Here is a 22,013-nt window from a genome sequence, read left to right as displayed (position 1 = left end):
TATTCAAGTCGGTGTGGCGATTTTACACAAATTAGGATGCTAAATGGGCCATGGTTATTCGGAAAGTATAGGACTCGGTTGTAGGGATTAGTGTGTCGATTAATGGGCATGGAGTACGGTGCTCTACTTTACATCGTTATAAGAAGGCTTGCATACTTCGGGTCAAGATCGGTAATGGGCAGTTGGTTCTATTTTGGAAAGATAATAGGATGGGAGATGGTATGTTTCAATGTAAATATAATTGGCTATATCATTTAGCAACAAATAAACACTATACAATTGCATATTTGTACATTAGTGGAGATTGGAATTGGTCCTGGTCACGGGTTGATATAGGTCCGAGAAATCAATCCCTATTAACCGATATGTGTACACAAGTTGTTAATGTGTCTATATCGGATACAGATGATTCATGATGGTTAATGAGGGAGGATGGAAAGTTTCAAGTTAGTTCCACACGATCGTATATCGATGAGGCAACGCTTCCGACTTCTGAGTTGATTACGAGATGGTAAAGCATATTCCATGAAAAGTAAATATTTTTGTGGAGACTAGCTTTGAATCAACTCTCATCAAGAGTTAATTTATCTTGCATCTTATGTGCTTATCGTGTGGAAAGCATTGATTACATCATGTATTTTTGCTCGGTTGCACACACTTTATGGGGGTAAGATTTTCTGTTTGGGTAGACATTCCTTTTTCAGACTTCGAATCATGGTCTAGTTTCACTACATAGCTCGATCAGTTGCAATTACAGGTGGAGGCAAAAGAGAGATATGATGTTATTGTAGCCACCACTTTATAGCACGTTTGCGGTTCCAGAATGATGTTCTTTTCGCAAACAGGACTATGAAGAAAGCACTTTTATTTGATTTGATTGGTATTATCGCGTTTAATTGGTTAAGTAGCACAAGTTCTTGCAAGTACGTTGATGTGAGCTGAGATGAGACTTTTGGTTCATGAAGCCGTTGTAATCCGTTGTATTTTGCTTTTTAATTTCTTGCATTCTGAGATAGAATTTTTGTGTTAAATAATAATAATAATAATAATAATAATAATAATAATAATAATAATAATAATAATAATAATAATAATAATAATAGTTAAAAAAAAACTAAATATAAATAATAAAATATTAAATAATGATAATAATATTAATGTACAATATATGTTTTTTTTTTTTTTTTTTGAACGGCATGTTAGTTTTTCATCGCACGGTTAGTGGTTAGATCGCATCGCATCGCACGTTCCAGGAGGAAACCGCCACCATCCAAACGGGCAGGTGGGAAAAACCTCCTGGTGAGACTCGAACCCGGGTCTCCTCGAAACCATGCAAGCATGGTTACCAATGAGGCAAAGCCCCATTGGCAATGTACAATATATGTTAATTTGTATATGTATATGATTTCCACCGTACAGATCGACAGCTATATATTATGGTATGACTTGGACCCAAGTATGTTTGTGTAATGCTGTAACAATTTCACAACTATTTGACAGCAACTTACAAGAAGAGGCCGATCATTTTTCTAATTTGTGAAACGTAGATATCTATATATCTAGTATAGTCTAGTACCTAACCATTTCTTTTTTCTTGGAAATTCATGCTAGCTCATGAAACCGACGTTCAAGAACCGTCTACTAACAAAAAAAATGAACTAAAAAAAAACGCGTATTTTTATATACACACAGTAGTATCATTTCAAATTAGTTTCGTACGTATACTACTCGTATTATATTATTAAGAAAAGTGCTAATCATAGTCTTTAGGGTAATAGTTAAACCTTCTAAATCTAAAAATATTTTCATTACAAAATTTATTATTAACATAAATAAATAAGCCTCTAAATTTTAATTATTGAAAATACCTTATAACATAAAAAATTAACGAGTTGTATTAGATGTTTAACCATTGCTCTAAAAGTTATCATTAGCAATGTCTATTTAATTTATTAATCTTTACCAGACATGAATATAACTTTTTTTCTTCTATGTTGGTTTATATATGGGAGCGCGTATTTATGACGTGTTAAGTAAATTTTTTTTACTGGTAGACAATGCCCGTGCGTTGCACGGGTTGTCCCCAAATTTCAAGATTTTGATAATAATTTTTTGAATGATTCCATCATCGAGTTGACTAAGATCTTTGATGAGTACGTCATTGCAAATTCATGTAAAATCAGTTAACAAACGTAAATAATCACATAAAATCTTGTGTAAACCATGATGTTGTCCTATACAAACTCATAGCTTTTGATAATAAAATGTATTAAGGTTATATATTTAATCAAACAACTTAAAACCGATATGTCACAAAATAAACAATAAACACCAATGTAAACAAAAAAAATCGTTTCTTCTATTAGAAAAATAGTTACCATCACATTGGAAAAATGTATGACTAATGTATTAAAATTCAAATGAACAAAAAATTATTAGCACAATAAACATAAATTAAATTTATCAAAGTTTACATACATTTAATTATAATGAACATACAATTTTTGTTACGTTTTTGATAATATCAATTGTTTTGGATTATTTTACTTAGTTTAATATATAGCAATTGTCGTGTACATATTCATTTGCGCATTACAATTTAGATTCAGGTGTTATTTATAGGTACACTTTATTATTGGACATATAATACAATATATAATCATATAAAAATAAAAATCAACAACGAACAATTTTAACAATGTGTATAAAAAAGTTGTATTCCTCAAGGATAAGCAAAATCAAGTGTTATCCATGCAATATTAAGAAAAGACCCCATATTTTTTAATGTGCCACTTTAACATTCTTTTTCTTAATACTAACAATAATTAAAAACACAATTATAATGCAAGAATAAAGGAAAATATATGGAAAAAAATCTGATGTGCACACAGACTCTATGTTATAAAGAATCAAGAACTCAAAATACATTTCTCATTAGGTATTTAGATGAAAAATTCAAAGTCGATAGAGATAAATGTATCGTTTGTATGAGTAGATCATCATCATTATCATCTAAATCAAAAAATATAGTAAGCTTTAAAATTTAGTGAGTTGAAATCAAAAATAAGGAGTCAATATTAAGTAATATATATTATATATTATATATTATATATTATATATTATATATATATATATATATATATATATATAAACTAATTTATTACTTTTTATCTTTATTTATTATAAATAATTTCCCTTTATTACATTAAATCTCAAAAATAAAAGAATAATACATAAACCTTATATTCTCTTGCAAGTCTTCTTGAACTATACCAAATTTTAATCACAATTCTAAATCATTTTTTTTATAATAAAAAAATCAATAATAATAATTTTATTCTTATTATCATAATATTAATATTTATATTGTTTATATATATATATATATATATATATATATATATATATATATATATATATATATATATACATATACATACATACATACACACAAATTAAACGATTGTTACATATTACGGAGTAATTACTTAACTAATATACAAATACAAAACAAATGCTAATAATATTAGAATGAAATCTAAGAAAGTAAACTACATACATAATTATAAACTAACTTGTATAAAAAATATACATATATAAATGAACTCTACATTACTATCATTATTGATAAACAATTACAAAAATTGAAGAAAAAATTATATGAACCTGTGACGATCGCTCCAAATCCATATGGACGAACACGTCATTCATCGATTTCATTGCGAGGTATTTGACCTCTATATGATACGTTTTATAAACATTGCATTCTTTTGAAAAGGCACACCATAAATGAATATTTAAATCAAAGGTTTTCGATATCTGATGATTTCTACATATAGACAATCATCGTAATATAATAGTTTACAATAATACTTCCGTTGATAATGCAGTCAAAATAAGATAGATAGTGATATTTTGTGAATGCAACGTTTTCTCGAACAAAGCATGTATGACTCCATGCACATATCTTGTATATCATATAAGCAAACAGCGGAAGACTTCTAGGAACCTGAGAATAAACATGCTTAAAAGTGTCAACACAGAGGTTGGTGAGTTCATAGTTTTAATGTTGCGCATAATCTTTATATAAAGGTGGATCACAAGATTTCAGTTATTTAATCTAGAAACATTTATCAAAATATTCTACGATATTGAGCACCCTGGTAACTAAACTTAACGTATATATAATTTATACCCTTTGTATAATCATCTTAATAATACACGCAAACCAACGTGTACGCTTCTCAAATAGCATACGTCCATTAAAAGGCTAGTGCTCTAGCTTGTACGGGGATATCAAGCCATATGGATCCATAAACTACTACTCACGCCCACCAGTTCTTATAAATGGCAGTTACTAGTTACCAAAGCTAAGGGATTTTCGGTTCAAACTCAGTGTAGAATTAAGTATGTACTTGTGTCCATTGTTTAAAATAAAGTGCATGTATTCTCAGCCCAAAAATATATATTGCAAAAGCATTTAAAAAGGGAGCAAATGAAACTCACCTTAGCAGCATATAAAGTCGTTCACCAAAATGTGACCGAAACTCGGATTACCAAATAACCGTAGATCTCAACCTAGAGAACATATGTTGGTCAATAAATGTCTATCAAGCTAGGTCAGGTCATAGTGTATCACAATCCTAATGCTCGAGATCGACATACAAAAGTTATCCAAAGTCGTTTCAAAAAGTCAATCTGATTCAGTACTATAGTTTTTATAAGGCTTTAAAATATGATAAAATAATCAATTTTGACAATTGTTCAACAAAACAAGACGTGCCTTATATAAGGATTCATTTACTCGGCTAATAATATTCAAAAATCTAATTTATCAATCTTATAAATAAGTTGTTTAAGTATCAATTGCGGATTCAAAAGCAATTCCAATTAACGTCAATCATAATTCAGTTGACCATATCTTTTAATTCGTTCATCGAAATTACGCGATTTCTAAATGAAAAGTTATTGATTTTTCGCCAGCTTTCCAAAAACATGCATATCATATACCTTTTATCAGTAATATATGTATTTAATTCGTGATTCATCATAAACTGTTTAACGAGGAAATTTAGCATACAAGCATGCATAAATATATATACTCGAGCACTAGACATGGATACACAATTAATATATAAAAGATAAGATATAAATGCTTACGTATCAATATTGTGATTCAATATTGCAGAAAAGTATGTAGACGCAACGGAGATGATAAATACTAGTTTGACTTGCGAACAATACTCACGAACATTACCCATAACCTCCATAGTTATAGCCCATAGTTTCCCTAGCTCTATCCAGCTCGGAAGGCTTGTTTGAAAATAATTCGCTCATGACCTCGTCGTAATATTTTATGTATAATAATACTAATAATAATACTCCTAACTATAAGACTAATAATAATATTAATCTTAATAAAAATAATAATAATATAAATAATAAATATAAAATATAATACGGAGTAATATAGATATTAATATGTGTGTGTGTGTTGAGCAAACTGGCCAATTTATAGAATGTTTCTGAATTCTGACTGCCATGCCTATTTCTCATGCGGTCGCATGGCCCCAAAATCCAGCTCACAATTTTTTTGTTTTCTTGTTTTTCGACATATTATTATATATATATATATATATAATTTATATAATTTATATTAATGATGATGTAGCGTGAGGGTACGAAATAGTATTATTTTTACTAGGAAATACTACAAAATATGACACAAGTTTTATTAATTTACGGATGGGATATACCTAAACCTTGCTACAACACTATAGGCAGTGTACCTAATCGTAGAGTAGTGTAGTTTTTAGTAAGTCCGGTTCGTTCCACAGGGAGCTAGTGATTACGTACTATATTTTTATAAAACTATATTTATATAAATATATATATATATATATATATATATAAGTAGTAATATTATTATAAAAGGGGGGTTTTTACCGTTTAATGACCGGTTTGTCGATTTTATATTTTTAAGCGTAAAGATAAATGACAATAATTAAAGTGCGTAAAATAAATAAATGACGATAAATAAAATAACAATAAATAAAATTGCGATAGAATATGAAATAAAAGGATTATGCTTATTTAAACTTTCGTAATCATGATGTTTGACGTTTTGATTTTAATTAATTGTTACTCGGGTTAATTGTCCTTTGTCATGGTTTATTTGATACCTATCTGGTTTTTATCCATAATAGTCCATCGGTCATAAATATAAAGTGCGAGTGTCCTCGTCAAATTACCCTTATACCCGAAATCAAATATTCCAACTAATTAAGGATTTAAACTGTGACGCAGTTATCACTTCTGTCAACAATTACACCAGTTATCACTGTATGTAATCTACCCCTGTTTTGATTAGATATGAATATTAATTTACCCACTTGATCAGTTTGAATAATCAATTACCCAACCCGAATAATTAATTAAATGATTATAATAGATTCCATATGAACGTCACTAAATAGGACAACCATAATCATTATTAATTATTAGGATAATTAATTTGAAGATAGGTTCGACAGACTCCAATGAGTTGTCACTCAATTAGACAATACCCCCCATCTATTAATAGTCAATAGTCCAATTTCCACAAGTGTCGGTCTTTTGCCCAAACCTTAATTATGGTACAAAGCCCAATTACCCAATTTTAGTAATTAGCCCAACATCATGATTACTTCGTTTTAAATAAGCATAATAATAACTTAGCTACGAGACATTAATATAAAAAGGTTGAACATAACTTACAATGATTAAAAATAGCGTAGCGTTACACGGACAGAATTTCGACTTACATACTCAAACGATCTCTATCATAAATCTTATTATTATCATAATTTAAACTTAAAATTAAGATTATTGTTATATCTTATTACATTAACATTATGATAGAGAATTATAGATATTGATATTAGATATATAAAAGGGATTTAGGATAGAAAAGGGTGTGTTTTTTTTCTATCGAATACACTGCCTTTTATAGGCGAATTCTGAATTTGATTTTTCACTTACGACCCATGAACTATGCTCAATTAACAACTTTTTATTATTTAATATTATTCTTATTATGAATTATTTAAATATTATATTTTATTCTTGTGCATAGTTGACTTGTAATTTTTACACCGTTGCGTCGAGCGTTGAAAGTTGACTTAGGTCCCAGTTCCGGATTTTCGAACGTCCTTTCGTACAATTTTATATTGTGTACTTTGCGTTTTGTAACTTGTACTCTTGTCATTTTTAGACGTTCTTCATCAATAATTTGAACCTTTTTGATTGTATCTTGTACTTTTGAGCTTTTTGGACCTTTGCGTCTTCAAATCTTCGTTTTCGCCTTTTGTCTTCGTACTTATTTAAAATAAACGAATATTACTCGAAAATGGAACAATTGCAACTAAAATCTTGTCTTTCTTGGGGGATTTTGCTATGAAATATATGTTCCTTTTTAGCCTTATCAATATCCCCACACTTGAGCGTTGCTTGTCCTCAAGCAATACAGCCTTGAAATAATATAATACATCACACGAATCACTTCTTTATTCTTCACACTTTGTACATCAGTGATTTTGATAGAGCGGTATAAACAATGATATTAACAATAGAACCATGGTTAAAGGTGGGTGTGTCATCCACAGTTGCCTTGGGTTTAGGTCAACGACACTTGCAATCAAATAGCCGATTTACTTTCGGTTTCCAAAGCAAAGTGCACATTTGAAAGGCGGTTTACAGTCCCACATGACTATAAAAATGTAGATCCTTTAGGAAATTGGATCTTTATGAAAACATTTGATCTTTTAAAAATTCAAGCTAGATTTTACCCTAGACAAGTTTTCTGATTTGACCCACCATCGGTGTTGCAAAATATATTTGTGGATCAATATTTTGGCTAAAAACATTTAGGTTCGTGTAATCCACTGCTATCCCGGTATCGGAAAGCACACATCCAGTTTACTTGTTCCGTATATTACCTTTCGGTAAACTACCGTCCGGTTGTAAAGGAAAGCGATGAACAAGAAACTGTTAGGGCAATGTCCCGTGACATGCAGATGATTATGGTCTTATTAACGTGTTGGATGCTAGAACTATCCTTGGTAGGAGCAATAGTAAAGATCATCCTATAATTTTTTCGGTCTGGCACAAGGTCCTGTCTCCGACCATGCTATGCAACCACCGTTCTTACGGTTGACACCCGATTTGGTTCAGGTGACCTAATGAATTCCAGGTAAATTCCTAGGATTTTACGTTCAATGGTAATGAACGCATTGAAAATGGGTTTTCAGAAAACAAATCGGTTTGTATTTTTGATCAAAATATTTTCTCGTTCAAGCTCGAGTTTAGATATCATTGAATTCCATGAGTTTGAATTCTCAATCTTTAAGGTCAATCTCAAGGATTGAGTAATATCAGTCTTAAAAGCTGATTTTTAATCTTTTAAGGAGATTATCCTTTCTGGGGATCTGATTCATTAGTCTTATCAAGCTAATTTGCACGGTGCCTCCCCATTGTACGAGATAAATCCTTCTCATGGTTAGGATAAATCTGACCACTTGGCGACCCTGTTTGATGCTGAGGTCCGTGGATTTCCTGCTGATTTTAGAGATGACTTTTCTAGATTTTTCGTCAACCTACAGCTGGTCTGGACGACAACTTCATGACCTAAATCAAGAAGCGCGTGTCTTTTTCGGAAGACTTTACTTCCTTTTAATGATGGAATTGATTCATCGTGTAGATCCATCTCTTCTTTTAAATATATTACAGTAAATTGGGTAAAACTGATTAGTATCGTCCAAAGCAAAAGTACCTGCAATATCTTTACAGAACATGTGATAGATAGTTTTCAATTGAATAACTTGGTACATTCTCCCCACACTTAATTTCTTTCTTTGCCTTTTTATTTTCTTCTATTCCATTTTAAATGAATTCAAGCATTTTAGGTTGTTTCTCAATTTATGTCCTTTTCGAGGTAACGATAATTTCGGTATTATCACCTAGTTTTCACCGTTCATAAATATGTATAAACATGATTTTGACTTCATTTAATTGAAAATTTTTCAAATTTTCACAAAATTTGGCAAATAAACTAAGTGTAAACACGAGAGAATTTATAACCCTTCCCCACACTTGAGATCATGCAATGCCCTCATTTGCATGAAATCAGACTATAATTATAAATTCATGAGGGTGATTAGTGTAGAAAAGTGATTAAAAATACCCAGTTTGTAGGCATATTATTTTACATCACATTTGATATTTTGCGCCTTGTCATCAAAATTAGTAGCTTTTTGTTGAACTTAATGACAGTCTTTGAAAGTGCGCTGTTTTACCCTGTTGTGTACATAAGATAAAATACAAACATATATATATATATATATATATATATATATATATATATATATATATATATATATATATATATATATATATATATATATATATATATATATATATATATTTTGAAGTTTGGTTTATAACCCCACTTTTCAAAAATTTATAAAGTATAATATTTTTGGCATACTTTAAATCAATAAAATTAAAAATAATGATAACAAAATTTGTCGCCCCGCCCTCGGGTAAAGCAATTTCGGCTCAACGACCTAGTCTTTAACTCACGACGAATTTTAGAAATCATTTTTTAAACTTAATGAATTAAAGTAAATTTTGTTTTTAAAAACTTAAATTAAAATGCATATTAATTTCATAAAAAAAACCTACAAAACAAAAATTCAGAATGGAGGGAGAAAACTAGTTCTTTAGTGTCTGCTAGCGGAAAAGACCAATCGGGTTCCATTCTCGGAACTACACGAGAACAGAACAACTAACTCTAGATAGCATTTTCTTTTTAGAACATTTGAATCTCCCCACACTTAGGTAGCTGTGGTGTCAAAATTGTGATTAACTTCATCGTCAATTTCTCTTGGTCCATAATCAACTTGCATATCTGTGACTTTCTCTTTAAGCCATTGGTCGGATTCCTGTGTAATATCCACAATTTCAACTAGTTTCTCCTTTTCTTTAGGTGATAGATTGGATACTAACCGGTTACATAACTTAAAGTTCCCCTTGGTTCTAGCATCGCGAATCCGTTTAATAAGTTTCTTCATTGAACTATTAATAACGGGATCATTTAATTTCGTATCAACAACGGGGTTCTTTGTTATCATGTCATCATTAGGTGTTACTTCATTTTCCCCACACTTAGGCGTTTCATTATTGCTAAGTATTACCGTTGGAGTTGGTAAAAGCACATGGTTCTTACCAATTGTTTTTACTGGTTCAACGGTTTTGGCTGGTGGAGATTTAGACTTTCGAATCATAAAGGTGATCGATTTGTCACCACTTTTAAGTGTCATTCTTCCATTTCCTACATCAAATAACGCCTTGGTGAATGCTAAGAATGGCCGACCTAAAATTAGAGGAATGTTTGGGTCCTCTTCTATGTCAATGACAATAAATTCGACTAGAAAGGTTAAATTGCCTACTTGAACGGGTAGGTTGTCAGCAATTCCAACTGGGTGCTTAATGGTTTGATCAAAGAGTCGAACACTCATATCCGTTGGACTTAACTTACCTACACCTAATCTCTTATATAAGGAAAGAGGCATAACACTTACACTTGCACCTAAATCTGCTAGTGCATCATACATGACACAATCACTAAGTAGACAAGGAACAATAAATTCACCCGGATCACCTACCCTAGGTGGAGGTTTTGGTGGAACTGTCTTCACCGGGTTTATATTTACGGCTTTTGTTTCTTGCACTTTCTTATTCTTTTTCTTCTTCTTCTTTCCAGAGGTATCACAATCTTTATTACCTATCACTTGCTCATACTCAACTCCTTTTCTTGGAAATGGGATGGGTGGTTTGTATGGTGCCACCACTGGCTTTACATACTCGGGTGGTGGTGGTGTAACTTCTTCATTGTTACTCTCATCTAAAACCTTCCCATCTTCTGGTGCTGGTTTTTCAGAATTCGTTGAAACCATATTAACATTCTCATTCCGAGGATTTACTTCAGTATTACTCGGTAGCTTTCCTTGTTCCCTCTCACTCATCATGCTAGCAAGAGTACCTACGTGTTTTTCTAGATTCGAAATGGAAGCTTGTTGAGTTCTTAATGACTGATCAAATCTCTCGTTCGTTTGGGTTTGAGTTTCAATAAATTGTGTTTGAGATTCAACTAGCTTGAATACCACGTCTTCCATATTTGACTTTTTCTCTTCGGTTTGTTGTTGTGGTTTATATAAGCCAGGTCTTTGTTGATTGAAAGTGTTGTTTTGAGTTGGTTGGTTATTCGGACCTTGTTGGTTATACCAGTTATTTTCGGGTCCTTTTGGATTGTAAAGAATGTTTTGATTTCGATTGAAGTTTAGCTTTGGCGGTTGATAATTATTTTGATAATTATTTCCAGGCCTTTGGTTCATATAGGAAACATTCTCTCGTTGTTCCAATGTTGGTTCAATGTGACAATCTTTCAATAAGTGTGGTCCACCGCATAGCTCACAACTGATTCGTATTGCGTGAATATCTTTATTCATCTTTTCCATTCGTCTTTCGAAAGCATCTATTTTTGCTGAAACGGAATCAAAGTCATGGCTAGAATCGGCTCTAGCCACTTTAGATGAACGAAAAATATCTTTTTCTTGGTGCCACTCATGCGAGTGGGAGGCTGTGTTATCAATAATTTTGTAAGCTTCAGTTGCGGTTTTCTTCATAATGGAACCACCAGCTGTTATGTCGATGTCTTTTCGTGTAGCAACGTTGACACCTTGGTAGAATATTTGTACTATTTGGTAAGTGTCTAAACCGTGTTGAGGACATCCTCTCAACATCTTTCCGAATCTTGTCCACGCCTCATATAATGTTTCATTTGGCTTTTGCGCGAACGTAACAATTTCTCCTTGAAGTCTCACGGCTTTAGATGCCGGAAAGAATTGTTTAAGAAATTTTTCAACTAAAACATCCCATGTGTCAATCGCCCCTTCAGGTAACGATTCTAACCAATCTTTGGCTTCTCCCTTTAAAGTCCAGGGAAACAACATGAGATAGATCTGTTCATCCTCCACTTCTCGGATTTTGAATAGTGTACAGATCCTATTAAACGTACGAAGATGTTCGTTGGGATCTTCTTTTGGCGTACCACTATATTGACATTGATTAGTTACCATGTGTAGGATTTGTCCTTTGATTTCATAATCTGGCGCATTAACATTTGGCTTAATAATGGCGTGACCTTGGCCCGTGCGTGTAGCTCTCATTCGATCTTCCATACTTAGAGGTTCCGTTACTTCCATTTGAATTTGTTGAATACGAATCACTAGAGGATTCTGATTTAACGGTTTGTGGTTCAGGAGGAATAATTAGTGGTTCAGGATCTCGGAATTGTCCCTGAGTATCCTCCGGGTTCTTAGTTGTGAGGTTGGGTTCAAAAATTGGATTATCAGAAATTTGAGTTTGAGTACTTGGTCGACTTGATGACGATTCTAAAGAAAAATCAACAGCGGCGATATTTGTTAGACGATGTCTTGATCGAGTTACAGGTGGTGAACGTATGAAAGGTGGTGAACGTTTTACTCGGTGCATTCACTGAATATCCTATTAGTTTTTAAAAAGGAAAGAAAAATTATAATAAGTTATTCAATTAATAGACTTTTCTGATTTTGCCCACGTTTCGAATAGCCAAAAGATGCAGCAGAGGGGCAGGATTCGTTTGGTCTCAATATAATTGAGTACTGTTTGGCTCCAATAACCCGGTCCACGTACAAATCCAACTATTACTACGAACCAGAAAATTTTGATGTCTATCAATTTAACCACTTAAAATAAATTTTCGTAATTTTAAGAAATTTAGATAAGAAGTAGAATAAAAATCTTATCCTAAAACTAGAATAGCGAGAAATAAGAAAGAAAAAGATTGCGCGTCGAAAAAGGTCGAAAAATAAAAGGTCGAAAAATAGGCGTCGAAAAATAAAAAAAAGAAAGTAGCGCGAAAAACGGCGTCGCAAAATTCTAAAGCACCTAAATCTTAGTCTAAGGAATAAGCACTTAAGGGATTTTACGGCAAACCTAAAAATTCTAGAAATAAAAATAACTATGCAAAACTAAACTTAATACTAAAAATTGTAACTATAGTCTAAAAATCTAAAGGTAATAAAACTTAAAAAAAAAATTATTATTTATTATTTTTTAAAAAAATTTTTTTTTTTTTAATTTTTTTTTTTTAAAAAAACGGATTTTTTTTTACAAATTTTTTTTTTTTTTTTTTTTTAAAAACGAATTTTTTTTCTTAAAAAAAAACGTTTTTTTTTTTAAACTTTTTTTTTTTTTTATAAAAAACGAATTTTTTTTTCTTTAAAAAAAACGTTTTTTTTTACACAAATTTTTTTTTTTTAACTCATTTACTATTCATGAATAGTAAATGAAAAGAAATTAATTAATTTACTATTCACATGAAAGCGACATGATAGTAATTATTAATTACAAGTTACATAATATACCCCTGAAGTATTTAATAAATACGACTTTTTAAAAGATTATATTTTGATTCTAAAATATTATTATATTATTATATTCTATTTCAATATTATTATATTATTATATTTATTTCAATATTATTATATTATTAAAAATATAGCGTTTTAGCGTTCCCCGGCAGCGGCGCCAAAAACTTGATGATGTAGCGTGAGGGTACGAAATAGTATTATTTTTACTAGGAAATACTACAAAATATGACACAAGTTTTATTAATTTACGGATGGGATATACCTAAACCTTGCTACAACACTATAGGCAGTGTACCTAATCGTAGAGTAGTGTAGTTTTTAGTAAGTCCGGTTCGTTCCACAGGGAGCTAGTGATTACGTACTATATTTTTATAAAACTATATTTATATAAATATATATATATATATATATATAAGTAGTAATATTATTATAAAAGGGGGGTTTTTACCGTTTAATGACCGGTTTGTCGATTTTATATTTTTAAGCGTAAAGATAAATGACAATAATTAAAGTGCGTAAAATAATTAAATGACGATAAATAAAATAACAATAAATAAAATTGCGATAGAATATGAAATAAAAGGATTATGCTTATTTAAACTTTCGTAATCATGATGTTTGACGTTTTGATTTTAATTAATTGTTACTCGGGTTAATTGTCCTTTGTCATGGTTTATTTGATACCTATCTGGTTTTTATCCATAATAGTCCATCGGTCATAAATATAAAGTGCGAGTGTCCTCGTCAAATTACCCTTATACCCGAAATCAAATATTCCAACTAATTAAGGATTTAAACTGTGACGCAGTTATCACTTCTGTCAACAATTACACCAGTTATCACTGTATGTAATCTACCCCTGTTTTGATTAGATATGAATATTAATTTACCCACTTGATCAGTTTGAATAATCAATTACCCAACCCGAATAATTAATTAAATGATTATAATAGATTCCATATGAACGTCACTAAATAGGACAACCATAATCATTATTAATTATTAGGATAATTAATTTGAAGATAGGTTCGACAGACTCCAATGAGTTGTCACTCAATTAGACAATACCCCCCATCTATTAATAGTCAATAGTCCAATTTCCACAAGTGTCGGTCTTTTGCCCAAACCTTAATTATGGTACAAAGCCCAATTACCCAATTTTAGTAATTAGCCCAACATCATGATTACTTCGTTTTAAATAAGCATAATAATAACTTAGCTACGAGACATTAATATAAAAAGGTTGAACATAACTTACAATGATTAAAAATAGCGTAGCGTTACACGGACAGAATTTCGACTTACATACTCAAACGATCTCTATCATAAATCTTATTATTATCATAATTTAAACTTAAAATTAAGATTATTGTTATATCTTATTACATTAACATTATGATAGAGAATTATAGATATTGATATTAGATATAGAAAAGGGATTTAGGATAGAAAAGGGTGTGTTTTTTTTCTATCGAATACACTGCCTTTTATAGGCGAATTCTGAATTTGATTTTTCACTTACGACCCCTGAACTATGCTCAATTAACAACTTTTTATTATTTAATATTATTCTTATTATGAATTATTTAAATATTATATTTTATTCTTGTGCATAGTTGACTTGTAATTTTTACACCGTTGCGTCGAGCGTTGAAAGTTGACTTAGGTCCCAGTTCCGGATTTTCGAACGTCCTTTCGTACAATTTTATATTGTGTACTTTGCGTTTTGTAACTTGTACTCTTGTCATTTTTAGACGTTCTTCATCAATAATTTGAACCTTTTTGATTGTATCTTGTACTTTTGAGCTTTTTGGACCTTTGCGTCTTCAAATCTTCGTTTTCGCCTTTTGTCTTCGCACTTATTTAAAATAAACGAATATTACTCGAAAATGGAACAATTGCAACTAAAATCTTGTCTTTCTTGGGGGATTTTGCTATGAAATATATGTTCCTTTTTAGCCTTATCAATTAATTATATATATTATATTATATTCATGTACATAGTTGACTTGTAATTTTAGGTCCGTTGACTCGTACGTTGATACTCGACTCGTGTACCACTTTCGGTTTTTCGAACGCACTTTCGTACGTTTAGAAAACTAGCCTTTTACGTTACGCGACGTGTACCCTTATTAATAATTTGACTTACTCATCAATAAATTACCTTATAAAAAATGTAACTTATAAAATTGAGCGTTGTAGTCATTTGCTTCTATAAATCAGTGACTCGTTGTTTATCAAAATATATTATTTTAAATCAGGACATTTTTTGACTAAGTTAATATTATATTTTCGTAATATATATATATATATATATATATATATATATATATATATATATATATATATATATATATATATATATATATATGTATATATATATATATACGTATATTTTCCAATCCAATTATAATGGTTCGTGAATCGTCAGGGTTTGGTCAAGGTTAAATGAATGTATGAATACAATTTGCACTTCTTGAGATTCAACTTAACAAACTTTTCTTATCGTGTCGGAATAATATAAAGCTAAAGTTTAAATTTGGTCAGAAATTTCCGGGTTATCACATAACCTCAATAACATCTTTATATAATGAAATCGCAATATACGTTCGATGTTATGTGATTGATGAAATCAACATAAAAAGAGCAAAACAACCTACAAAAATGATGATGATGATGGATTATATTTGAATATGTGAGTAATGTGAAGATTAGAATGAGTATTTATAGGGGGGAAAAACTGTAACATCTCATGAAAAATGAAAGGAATAGTAAGATGAGGTATTTAATTAAAGAAAAATAAAAAGTTTATAACTATTACTATTATTTAAGATATAACTTCAATAGGCTTAAAATTTATTTACCTTAGGTATTAAATTAGTTAACTTTTTAACTATTAGTTACTATTTACTATTTTAATATTATTAAATATTTGGTTAAAAGTTTTATTTTTTAACTTAAAATTTTTACCGTTTTACTATAATTTAATACATGAGTTAAATTATATTTATGAGTCTGGGACTCAATTTTTAAGTGTATAATAAAATAATAAAATAATAATAATAAAGATAAGATTATTAATTTTTACCATGTGGTTAAAAGATTATATTGGATAAAAAATAATAGTAATTAAGTTGGGTATATATATATATATATATATATATATATATATATATATATATATATATATATATATATATATATATATATATATATATTATAATTAATTATTATATTAATGGCAAACAATAATTTTTTTTTTAAATAAAAGTGATTTATCATGTGGTTAAGAGTTAAGATGGGTAAAAAAAAGGTTAAATTAATGAAGTTAATCTAATTAATGGAGATGGGAGACAAAATTTAGATATATATATAGATATAGATAGATAGATTGTTCCATTTCTATAAAACATAATAAACCCCTCCGGAAAGAAAAATGCGATTTCAATTAATAGAATTTCATATGTGAAATGAATTTGACAACACATAACTTGGGACCCAAGTAACATAAACGTGTGCTGAATTTAGTGTATATATACAAATCCATCTCTTCTTTCACCAACTTAATATCTCCATATTACTCGATCTCTCTCAATCTCTCCCAAAATCTCAACATGACAGTAAGCCTCTCTCTCTCTCTCTCTCTCTCTCTCTCTCTCTCTCTCTCTCTCTCTCTCTCTCTCTCTCTCTCTTCGTAGAGAGAACTCCGTATGTAAGTATGTTACAAACTTATAATGTATGTATGTATATGTTTAGCATGAATATATATAAGGTAAATTAAAAACAACTTTACATAAAGGTGAATATAAGCTCACCAATTGAAATGCACCAATATAAGCTACTCCCTCCGTTCCAAAATAATTGTCCTGTTTTAACTTTTTGAGTCTTTTCTCTTCAACTTTAACTGTAAATATCTTTCTTTGTGTAATATAATATCGAATTAAAGTTGTACCAAATGAAAACACATTCGAAAATCAATCTATTCATATAAATTTCATCAAATATTTTATAGCAAAAATCAACAAATAATTAAAGTCAAAACTTAATAAATTGACTTTGAAAAGTTCAACAGGACAATTATTTTGGGACGGAGGGAGTACAATACATATAATACCGGTGATGTATCTCTAAATACACACATTTACTATTCAGTATTTGCTATATGTAAGTATAATAAATCTTGACATATATACTAATCGCGTTTGAGGTGTATAAAATTATGTGGTAGCTTGCTTGCGAGTGTTGGATTTTTATTTATGCATGTAATTAACAACCAATTACTTGAATAAGAGTAAATTTCTTAACGACAAAGTCAACCATACATTACAAGTATACAACTAGTAATAAGTATATTAACCAAACAACGTATATAATAGTATCACAAACTAGACAAGTTAACCAAATTTATGTTCATCATAAGGCATTGTATCTCCTACGATCATTCAATATAAAAAGTAAATTATTAAGTAATGTATAGACAAGTCTAAACGTTGACTTCTATATATAACCTTACATCCGTATGTCAATTTAATGTCAAAAATCATGAAATTAAAATTTTGATCTTTTCTTTTCAGATGGTGGAGCTCATAGTAAACATGGATTGTCATGGCTGCGAACGCAAAGTTAGAAAAGCCCTTCAAAGCTTAGACGGTAAATATTAACCTTTATCGCAATGTCTTAATTATTTCTAACTAGAATCGATTAATCTTGATAATGTGCAAATTAATTAATCTGTCTTCTTCTTGTTACAGGAGTTGAGAATATTGAAATAGACTTGAACTTACAAAAGGTAACAGTGACTGGATCATCATTGATGGATCAAGAAAAGGTTCTGAAGAAAGTTAGAAGGACCGGAAAGAAAGCTGAGTTATGGCCATTTCCTGAAAACCCCGAAACGATAGGGTTTACTGAAGAGTACGGCAATTTGTACAGTTATCATAGCGACCCTACAACTTACTTCCATACCGAGCAACCGGACATGTCGTCCCACAAGTACTACAAGCATAGCTACAATGGGAATTATGGGCAAGTTACTCATCAAGAATTGCCTTATTCATCGACTGGTTTTGACGAAAAGGCTAGCAATGCGTTTAGTGACGAAAATGTGAATGCTTGTTCGATAATGTAAATAAGTACTACTATGTATCATATTTGTAATTAAAACATTCAATTTATGTATAGCTTATATTTATGGACAAATTTCATTGAAATTTCAATTTCCTATATAAGAGTATAAAAGGTAATCTATTTTCATTCGTATTATTTAAAGAATCGTTTTACTAAATATTAATCAAAAAAAGGAGTCATGATCGTAACGGAACCTATGTATCAACGATTCCAAATAAGGACAGAAAATTGAATTCATTCGTTAGTTTTAAGTTAGAACTCCGTTTAAAAATTATCGATACTGCTTTTAAAAAACAAAATTAACCATACCCTATTTTTTAATTCACATTTCATACTTGAATAATGTATGCATTTTGGGGAAAATTCGGCGACGTGTACTTACGTTGGCGAACTCGTGTTTGTGATTATGGTGGTGGTTGTGGGATTGGTTATATTCGTGCTATTAATCGAAAATACGTTGATAAGTTCCATACTTTCATATATACTTTACGAGCTTACTCGATTTGGGTAATTAGTCAAATGGTAATGTATCGTTAACTTTATGAAAGTTGAATTAAAAAATTGGAGTACCATTAAATTTTTAACGCCATTTTAACTTAACAGTAGCGATACCTTTTTTTATTTTTTATTATTTTTTTTTTTTGCAAAAAACTAAAACTTTATAACAAACTTTTTCTCGAAAAGAGAAAAAGAAAAAAAAAATACAAACACGAATTAAAGCTCACTAACCCCGAGCCCCGACGAGAGCCATCAAACAACACGAGTACAAGCTACACTTTAAAAAAAAAACGCGAATACAAAGAAGAATCTAATAACAAAGACACTAAGTAGCTAACATAACAATTCCAAACCCCACTAACCGATGACCACATTGGCGGTGATGTTCGTGTCGACACCATTCCCCGCACTAACCTTGAAAGAAAAGGCTGCATCGTTCTTGTTGGAGTATGATACAAATTCAAAGCGAGCGGAAGCATTTTTAAAACTTTACAAAATCATACTCTTCCACGGATCATTGTACAAAACTTTAGCAAACAAAACATAATTAACGAAATTAAACAAGAGAAGATTAGAATACAACCTTTGTAGCCTTTTGAAGATCGAATCTGAAAAAACCCAAAGAAGAGTTCCGCTAAACGGTAGACATCCAAAGTTCCAACCTTGTTTCAATCTATACCTTCTACTTAACGGATCTTTTCTTTTTCCTTATTTCCACCAAAACTGAACCCAATTATAGATCTCAAGTATTTTGGTTACTTGAAAAAGAGAAAGAGAAATATCATTTTGTATGTGTGTTTTTGTATCTCAAGTTTTTTTTTTTTCAATACCAAGATTTGGTATTATATAGAATTAAAATTGATACAATAATACATATAATACAAATATAAAGATTTGGAAAGATTTTGAAAGATTTACAAAATCAAATCTTTATATAAAATAAGATTTACAAATCAAATCAAATCTTATTTATTTCAAATAAAATCTTATATATTGTATAAAATATGATTATAGTACAAATCTTTATATAAAATATGATTTACAAATCAAATCAAATCTTATTTATATCAAATCAAATCTTATATATTATATAAAATATGATTATAGTACACACATAAAAAAAAACTTACTTAATTTATTAAACCATTAACTAATGATTAATAAATTAATTTCCGATTAGAAGGTATATCAAACAATTTACGATTGGCCTTTGTGTGTGACCGAATAGGATAAATGGACTTTTATTATTTAATGTCATGGGCATATCTTCGGAATATATGTACCACGGTCAAACCACGGTCGAACCATAGCCAACCCGAGAACATATTTCCAACAGACTCTCACTTGCACTGACATTAATAATATTGGCTAGTCTTAAAGACACACCATGTGTAACAACTAGTCTGCTACGTTACACTCCTATATTTTGATTTATATCAATCATCCTTTTGTTCTAGATATCTTTATGAACGTGTGACATGGTTAAGTGTCAATCATCATCGTTCAAGATTATATTTCCCGATAGAGATTTGTGGTGATCAAATAGACTGCTATTGCATCAATTCAGTCGTAGCATGGTCATGCATTTAATGCAGCACAAATCAACGAGGGGCCCAGAGATATCGCTTCAACTTGCTATGAGAAGAAGGAACAAATTGCTTCAACTGTATAGACATCCACCACATCCCATATTGTACCTGATCTGCACCCTTATGACTGGCATTTACGCACAGCGTTAAATACAGGTCAAAGTAGAATATAGTTTGTGTCAGGATTCCTCATACATATCCACTCTAGGATAAATGATATTGCCATCTTAGAGCTTACTTGTGACTTAAAACCATGAAGTAGCATCTAAGTGTGGTCATTCCAGAACCTTGAATCAACTATCAAGTTCCTCATGAATGTAGTTTCATATAAGCCTATATTACTACACTTCATAGCAGCCTTAATTCAATTCTCTCTTCCTTAGAGAATGACCGACTGTGGAAGTTTATGAAATAATATTCATTGGAAGTTAAAACATGCAAAATGAAACATGGCAATATACAATGAAATGATTGCATCATGCATATAATATAATCTCAATATATTAATCATCAGATCAATTGCAACATATATTATTGCCCAATGTTTAAAGTTTCAAACCTAACATAATAAATACAATCAAACTTTATCATCAATGACACGAATGCCAATAGACATGCTATGAGCATCATGCTTAGTCTGTGGCAAAGGCTTGGTGAAAGGATCAGCCAAGTTCTTAGTCGTGTCTACTCTACTTAATAATATGTCATTTTCTGCTACAAGTTGACGGATGTAATGGTACTTTCTGAGTATATGCCGTGTGCGCTTTTGTGACCTCGGTTCTTGAGCCAAGACAACCGCACTCACATTATCGCAGAAAATCTCAACAGGATCATGGATTGTAGGAACCATTCCTAGATCCCCGATGAATTTCTTTATCCACATGGCCTCTTTAGCAGCTTCATTTACTGCTATATACTCGGCTTCTGTCGTAGTATCATCAATAGTACTTTGCTTGCCACTTCTCCATGTGACGGCTCCACCGTTCAACATAAATACAAATCCTGATTGTGAAGAGCAATCATCTCTATCTGATTGGAAACTAGCGTCTGAGTATCCTTTGACGCTCAGCTCGTCATTCCCACCATAGACCAAGAACATCTCTTTAGTCCTCCTAAGATACTTTAGAATGTTCTTGACTGCTATCCAATGAGCTTCACCAGGATTGGCCTGATAACGACTAGTCATGCTTAGTGCATACGACACGTCAGGCCTAGTGCATATCATCGCATACATGATCGATCCTATAGCTGAAGCATATGGAGTCCGACTCATGGTAGCTGACTCCAA

The 22,013-nt window shown here is 30.8% G+C and overlaps 1 protein-coding gene across 1 annotated transcript; it reads left to right on the top strand.

Moving 5' to 3' along the window:
• Positions 1-102: 102 nt before the first annotated feature.
• Positions 103-18,639, top strand: LOC139864414 (heavy metal-associated isoprenylated plant protein 28-like). Its single transcript, XM_071852994.1, has 4 exons — positions 103-219; positions 1,204-1,299; positions 18,086-18,161; positions 18,263-18,639. Exons 1-4 carry the CDS (start codon positions 103-105, stop codon positions 18,637-18,639), a joined length of 666 nt encoding a protein of 221 aa, XP_071709095.1.
• Positions 18,640-22,013: the final 3,374 nt, after the last annotated feature.

The sequence above is a fragment of the Rutidosis leptorrhynchoides genome, chromosome 8 (assembly GCF_046630445.1).
Source record: "Rutidosis leptorrhynchoides isolate AG116_Rl617_1_P2 chromosome 8, CSIRO_AGI_Rlap_v1, whole genome shotgun sequence".
Classification (NCBI taxonomy): Eukaryota; Viridiplantae; Streptophyta; class Magnoliopsida; order Asterales; family Asteraceae; genus Rutidosis; species Rutidosis leptorrhynchoides.
This window is presented reverse-complemented; position numbering and strand designations above follow the sequence as displayed.

What these genes read in the sequence shown, in the direction of transcription:
- LOC139864414 (XM_071852994.1), top strand. Translation starts at nt 103, where the DNA reads ATGGGCATGGAGTACGGTGCTCTACTTTACATCGTTATAAGAAGGCTT. An exon ending in AGATAATAGGATGGGAGATG is followed by an intron (nt 220 to 1,203) that starts GTATGTTTCAAT and finishes ACGGCATGTTAG; the next exon opens with TTTTTCATCGCACGGTTAGT. An exon ending in CAGGTGGGAAAAACCTCCTG is followed by an intron (nt 1,300 to 18,085) that starts GTGAGACTCGAA and finishes TTTTCTTTTCAG; the next exon opens with ATGGTGGAGCTCATAGTAAA.